Source organism: Aptenodytes forsteri, unplaced genomic scaffold, assembly GCF_000699145.1.
Source record: "Aptenodytes forsteri isolate BGI_AS27 unplaced genomic scaffold, ASM69914v1 Scaffold7, whole genome shotgun sequence".
NCBI classification, from domain to species: Eukaryota; Metazoa; Chordata; class Aves; order Sphenisciformes; family Spheniscidae; genus Aptenodytes; species Aptenodytes forsteri.
Genome location: NW_008795919.1, coordinates 3,107,298 through 3,114,465, shown reverse-complemented (window position 1 = coordinate 3,114,465; position 7,168 = coordinate 3,107,298). Strand labels below are relative to the sequence as shown.

The window sequence follows — 7,168 nt, the reverse complement described above, 5'->3', positions numbered from 1 at the left end:
GGCTGCGTGGCGGCCGCGGCTGGGGGCGGCTTTTGGGTGAGGCCCCGGTTTGGGAGCGGGAAGGCCCGTGGCTGCGGTCCGCGGTTTCCTTCGGTCGCCACAGCGGTGGGCAGAGCGTGTCGGGACCGAACGGGACCAGACCGGTGCGTGCGTGGGGCCGAGGCCCGGTCCTCACGGCCCTCCCTCCTCACAGGGCTGCCCAGAAATCTTCGGAGTATCCTCAACTTGCTTCTTGGGTTTTTATTTGTCTATAATCACTAATAACTTCCCTTTTTCCCTAATTCAGTGCAGCGGTGAGCTTTGCAGACAGCCCTCCTTAGTACGTAGCTGGTTCCGATCGGCCCGCTGTGGGTAACGCGGGGTGAGCAGTCCTGGATCGGGCTGTCCGCAGTCGAGGCTTAACCGGTTCAAAATCAAAATGTGTGTTCAACTGGGTTTGTTCCCAAAGAGGAGCACTGGCTTCTCAATTTCGGACCTCTCTTTGCAACATACCTGGATGCTTAGAAAGTAGAAACTGGGAATTCTGTGTAGTCTTGTTTCTAAGCCTCGGAGTAAGAACCACTCCTGTTTAAAAGCAGTCTTGATGATGTTACGTGCTATCTATAAATCTAGCACTTGCATTATTTGGGGAAGTCTTGGGTTCAGCTGTGGATAAATCTTACAACGCACAAAAAAATGAAGAAAGAGTGAGAATGGTTATTATATCTGGAAATCTGGGGAGGTCTCGTCTGAGGAAAATTAATTAGCCCGAACTTAATCAGGTTCTCCAATTTGTGTCTGTTAGATTTACAAATGAAAGCTTGCATGAAACAGCAACTACTAAGATCTGGTCCGAGAATTAGACTTTTAAATGGGGATTTGATATAGTTCACTGTTTGGTTGGGGCTTTTTTTAATTAAAAAAAACCCCACATTCTGCAAGAAAAGGAACAGAGGAAAACCTCTGCACTTGTGTGACAGTCGTATCTGCTTCTAGGTTTGAAGGCTTAAATACAATCCCTGGCCTAAGAGAAAACTAGACTTTTTTTTTCCTGAAGAAAAATCACGTGTAAGGTCACATCTAGGGTTTTGGAGGCAATGCATATTTCAGCTTGCTGTGTAATGTACTAGTGGGCTGAGTACCCTCAGCTGTAAAATTCAGTAGAAGTTACCTGAAGCATGAAAGTTTAATTCACTTTACAGCTGTTTTCGTTATTTTTCATTATTACTGTATTTTATTATTTGAGGATGAATGAAATGCTTGGTGGTGTACACAACGAGGAGGAAGAAACATGGTTCTTCCCAGAAAAGGCCAAAGTCCACGCTTTCTGTAAGGACTGTAATCCCTTGGCTTCACTGGCCAAACATAACTCGTATCAGTTGATGAGGCAAGCGGTGTAGGATTGAACTCCGAACTTCCCCCGTCTCCCAGTGACAGTTCTGACAGCAAACAGCTTGAATGACATGCATTTAGTATCTTGTTTTGAATATCCGAGCCTGTGTACAAGCAGTTGCCAAACTGCTATCAAGTGAAAAACTGAACTGAGAGGCAGCTCTCCCTTTTCTACCGCAGCATCGCCTGGGAAGCCTGGCAGGGTTGAAGCACTCGCGGAGGTGGCCATGTTTCCTACCACCAGGAAGTGAGTGAGTGTTGCTCAAGCCCAGCAGCTATGGCAGCCGATGAGAGGGACTACAACCTGACGGAGGAGCAGAAGGCGGTCAAAGCCAAATACCCACCGCTCAATAAGAAGTACGAATGTGAGTATTTCTAACGCTGTCCTGATGCAGCGTACGTGTGACAGTACAGTCAGGAGGGGGAGGGAGGGGAAGGAAGATAGCAGGATATGCCTTTTAGGCACATGTGGGGTTTCTTAATACGCCGGTATCGTATGTGTTTGGACTGTGGGATACATCTGTAGTTGAATTAATAGACATGAGATATCTACAATTTTCTTTATCGCAGATAAATGCCTTCTTTATAGGTGCTAAAGAAATCATGATAGAAATAAATTAGTTAAGTCTCACCTCGAAAACTTTCCCCTTTCAAGCTACTTCTTAGCAAGGGAGTACATTTTTCTGCCTCTCATATAGGAGTTGATGTTCAAGAGCGTGTTGGTCTTCTGCGTGGTGTTTTTTCTCCTACGTGCACTACTGAAAGATCAGTATCTCTCCGTTTCCCCACCCCTGGAATGTCTTCTAAGAACATGTCAAGCAAGTGGCTGGCAGCCCAAGGGCTAGTTTAAGGCGCTCACAGGACACCAGTGTCTGACTGTTTTCTATTTCAGCAGTGTCTGTCTGGAGGGACAGTGTCTATTACTCTGTTAGAATACGTATTTTTAGGATGCGTTCAGATCTTTATGTGATAGCAGTGCAGAAATATGGTGACATATTACAATAGTCACACTGTTTCCATAACGGGAAGAGGGTTTATTCTTCTTTTACATCCACTGGAATTTGTTTGCTTTAGAGACCGTTGTTGAGAATCCATTAATAGTGTGTGAACGATCTAAACAGCATCGGAACAATCTTTCAGTTAGAGTGATCGTGACTTGGCATTTATTTTACACCCCAGGTTAGCTCTGTTTCTGCCAACCTGCTATCATTTTGCATTTCTCTCATTCCTGTAAATGAATATAAATTATATTCATGTAAAACTTGATACATGGTTGGGATGTTAATCGTACCTTTTTAGTGAAGATTGCCTTCTATTTTCTATTACATACTTTTTTCAAGTTCTCCTTTTTGCATAATGGGTGTTTTTGGGTGTGGACAGGTATATTTGTTCACTGAGCTGGAAATATTTGCAAATCTCACCCTCTGCGTGAATAATTTTCAGTCCTGCAGACTTCAGCAAAAACTTTTTACTCCTGGTTAAAGTTTCTTTTTATTGCAGTTAACTTGTAGAAGCCTGTTGTGTTACGACAGCCATACCTTGCACACAGTGCTGTACACGTAGGGCACTGACATAATTATATTAAACGCTTTTTCTGCTTGGCAGAAATAATCCAAGATTCCACCTGTGCTAACTTTTTCTAATATACTGGAAAATAGATTATCACTGATTCACATCTGAAAATGAATGCAAAAAGTTCTTGTTACAACAACGGTATCTGATTTCCTTTTCTTTAATCCTCATTTTTAAAATATGTTTGGTGATGTCATGCCTTTTCTTTTTCCTTCCCCCTCAGATTTGGACCACACAGCAGATGTGCAGTAAGTATGGGCAGCTGGGATTTCTCAATATGGCAAATTGTATTTCTTACACTTACATAAGTCTGGAACACCTGTCGAAGACTGGTTGCAGATGTACACCTTATGGAACTATGAAATGTCGCACACTGGGGTTTTTGACGGTCAATTTTGTTTCTGCTCTTGGGAGAGCGTAGAATCACGTTTGGTTTCTTTTCTAATGTAATACTCCTGTGGTGCTTCTGATTAAGCCTCTGTTACTTGGAAATGTCTTTTGAAATCTCCTTTTAATCTCTTCCTTTTAAACCAAATTTCTTCTGAGTAGTTCACTTTTATAGACATCAATTAGCCATATTAGGAAAGAACTTTCTTGTTGTCTGGTGAAACACACACTTTCCATATTCTCCCAAGAAACTCTTCTCACAAACCACAAGAAGGAAAATCTCTTGTAATCTGCCCAAATGTGTAGGTACAGAAAAGCAAGTATTTTTGTTCATTCACTTCCTCTGCATTAATTCTCACGTTCTGATTTCTCACCTGCATATTACTTTGGGATTATTTTGTTGTTGTTGTTATGGTCTGGTAAATTATCCCGTGTCTTTTTAGGCTACATGCCTGGGGAGACACTTTGGAAGAAGCGTTTGAGCAGTGCGTTATGGCCATGTTTGGCTACATGACTGATACAGAGACCGTGGAACCTGTGGATACAGTAGAGGTAGAGGCAGAAGGTGAGGCTGTGTTGACTTTTTATATTGGAACTGTATGAACCCTGAGGAAGAAGAGTACCAAAATTTTGAATCTTTAGATGTAGTTTTGTTGCAGTTAATTAAAATCTAATTAAGCATCGCTAATCTGAATCTTCTAATAGTGCAGAAGCTGTACATCTGATGTACTCTTAAAAACGTTTGAGTGTTCTTGCTGAGACAGTCAGCTGACTCTCTTCTCTGCTTCAACATGCAGGACATGACATGTTGTCTCTTCTTTTCCACTTCTTGGACGAGTGGCTGTATAAATTCAGTGCTAATGAGTTCTTTATACCCAGGGTAAGTGTTCCGTTTTGTTCTTTTTCCACGTGTAGGTCGAGGCTATTCTCTGGTAATACCAGCTCTGAATGCAATGTTACTTCAGGAAAAAACGGGACACAACAGATCACTTAAGCACAACACAGGGAGAATTGAAGATACCAGGGCAGAAGGACTCTAGAGACAAATTGTTAAGCTCTGTTATCACAAACACCAACCATTAGCTGCCATTATAGGTCGGGGCAGCTCTGCTGCTTTCGTGTTCCAAGTAGCAGTGTATCTCTTTGAGGCCACTCAGATTCTCTGGTTTTAGATTCCATTTAAACAGTGGAGTATAACCCTTGTAAATGGGATTTACTGAGATTTTCTGCCTGATAGATAGAAGATGTTACTGACATATTTCTCCTCTTGATTTCCCTGCAGGAGGTGAAAGTGCTTTACATTGACCGAATGCAATTCAAAATAAGATCAATTGGGTGAGCTTAAACGATCATTTGAGTAATGAATATCTTCACTGAAAACGCACACATTGCCTTCAGTCACCACTCTGAAATACCGTTGATGTGCCAGAGTTCACTGATGCTTTCTAAGAAGTGGATTTTGGGCTGCTTTTTTAGTTCCTTTGAGGCTTTAAATGAAAGTCTCGCTGTCCTATGCTCATCATTGAAACAAGTTATAACATTTGATAAATATTACCAAAATTCCAACCACCTCTCTTCTTTTTGCCTTTAAAGGTGGGGAGAAGAGTTCTGTTTACCCAAACACCCTCAGGTATGCAGTGGTTCATCTGTACACCTACCTTTTAGGGGTAGGATGGGGAGGGGTGGTGTCTTCTAAATCAGTCCTCTAAGTTCTCAAGAGATCCAAGTATAAACACATCTGAATGGTGTCACAGGCACTATACTTAAGATCTCACTTTCTGCCTGGTTTTTGTAAATATGTTCCTGAAACTGTTGACCTGAGCATCTGATGCTTCCTCAGCACTAGCAAAACTCAACAGTTGGCTTCCTTTTTTGTGACACTGGTAACACAGTAAACCAATCTATATTCGGAATGCGTACATGGGTTTGGTTTTCACACTATTATCACAGCTTTTTGCTTTTTTTTTTTTTTATCCCCCCCCCCCCCCCCCCCCCAAAGAATTACTAGGAGTGAATCCTTATCTCCCCGCCAGCTGTGTCAGTATTAGCGTAGCAAACGTTGATGTTCTGTCAGAGGTAAGAGGAGGAATTTGTAGTATTCAAGAGGCAGTAAAATACGGGAAGAGTTACTTACTCACTGTTTGGCCTGGCCAAGTCTTGCCATTAGTATGCCAACTTTCTTATTCATTGGAACAAATACAGTTACAGCTTTTTGGGGAGAAAAACTATTAAACTGGATAGCATTTGTAGAAGGTGGTAAATACTGTGTATTATCATGAACTGCTACGAGGGATGTCATTTAGAAAACCCACGTTTTTGTGTCTTTTCTCTCTAGGGCACAGAGGTCAAAGCCATAACTTACTCGGCAATGCAGATCTGTGAAGACGAAAAGCCAGAAGTCTTTGTCATCATTGACATTTAAAGCAAGAAAAGTGTGATCAAGTGGATACTTGTCATTGGCTGGCAAAAGTCCCTTGAAAACTGTAATCCTTGTGGAAGTAACTAAGGAATTGGCAAATTCAAATCATAAACTGAAGGGAGTAATTGTGGGGAATGTCAGCCTCTTTGTTGACTTGAGGATGGTGAGCCAGACCAATGCCAGGAAAAAAAGAACTAGTTGGGGTTTGGGGAGTGTTGAGAAGAAGAAAGAGTGTTGTAGGGGTTGAAAGTCTCTCAGAAATGCTGGTAGCCATCTTTTAAGGCTGATACATGTGCTAGGAGCTATACGAACTGAACAGAGAAATTACTGGAGCTGCTAGCTAAAATACTACTTTTTTTGTAGCATGGCAGGAGATAATGTTATTCTATATGATTTCATTTGCAGATTTAAATATTCTAATTCTGAGGTGACATCCCTCCTCCATAAAGGATCCAAAATATCTGCAGTGGGTCGGGTTTAATGTAGAAAAATCTCTGACTGTTCAAAGGACACCTAAGAAAGTATACCAATTAAAAAAACAAACCACTACACCTTCTAGACTACTTTAAAAAAAAAAAAAGTCATGCCAGCAGGTGGTGCTGAATTGCTGTAAATAAATTTTGACATGAAATCCTAAAGCATGTGACCATGTACATGGAATCCTAATAGCATCTGTTACCACTCTAAAAGGTAGGCAGCTTTGCTGCCGCTGTAGAAGGGGATGCACCAGATTCTCTGCGCGTTCACTCCCAACTGTCTTGCAAAAGCTGATTCTCTTCTTTTAAAAAGCAGACCGTTTGAATCGGCTTCCACTTCTCCCTTTAGAAAGGACAATACAGTCTTTTAACGTCAAAGGATTATGGACTTCACTGGATCAAAATCAATCAAAAATAATCAAAAGTGTGTTTTGTTTTAGATCGCAGGACAGCAAACGTGCGTTACCTGCTATTGGTATTTAAATGTGAGAGGGGCGCAGCGAGTAAGGGACAGTTGGTGCTGGCCTGACCTGCTTTTTTATTGTAAATGCTACAAGTGCCTCACCTCTGGAGGTAGTGTCTCATCTTTATTTTGTTGTAAAGTCATCTTAAATAGATCTGGTTTTATACCCACGTTGTGAAGATTGAGGGATAAAATCCCTTTTATTTTTTGAGAAAGCGTCAATGCTGAAATAAAACTCGGACTGAAAGAATTAATGGATTTGTGTGTGAATAATTTTGGCCAGTGGATTTTTAACACCAATGAATTACATTTGTGCTTTGTTCTCCGCTAAGGTGAGCAGACTTTTTTGTAAATAAGAATGACGATACGCCTGTTCGGTGGGACAAAAATCAGTATGGTTTTTCACACACCGGGTTTTCTTCCCTCCTCAGGAGCAGCCCCAGGGCTCCAGCGCATGCCCCCTACGGCGACAGGCTGGAC

The 7,168-nt window shown here is 41.7% G+C and overlaps 1 protein-coding gene across 5 annotated transcripts; it reads left to right on the top strand.

The window, feature by feature from the left end:
- The first annotated feature begins 53 nt into the window (after window positions 1–53).
- On the top strand, window positions 54–6,938 carry ZBTB8OS (zinc finger and BTB domain containing 8 opposite strand). 5 transcript variants are annotated; one of them, XM_009284782.2, is made up of 9 exons: window positions 54–143; window positions 287–319; window positions 1,226–1,736; window positions 3,167–3,191; window positions 3,774–3,895; window positions 4,128–4,210; window positions 4,613–4,665; window positions 4,924–4,960; window positions 5,666–6,938. In XM_009284782.2, the coding sequence occupies exons 3-9, from the start codon at window positions 1,649–1,651 to the stop codon at window positions 5,750–5,752; spliced, it is 495 nt and encodes a 164-aa protein (XP_009283057.1). In that variant the 5' UTR covers window positions 54–143; window positions 287–319; window positions 1,226–1,648; the 3' UTR covers window positions 5,753–6,938. The 5 variants fall into 5 exon arrangements, with proteins under 5 accessions (XP_009283057.1, XP_009283056.1, XP_009283058.1 ...); XM_009284781.2 differs by having other exon boundaries at window positions 287–361; XM_009284783.2 differs by having other exon boundaries at window positions 287–405; window positions 1,566–1,736.
- Window positions 6,939–7,168: the final 230 nt, after the last annotated feature.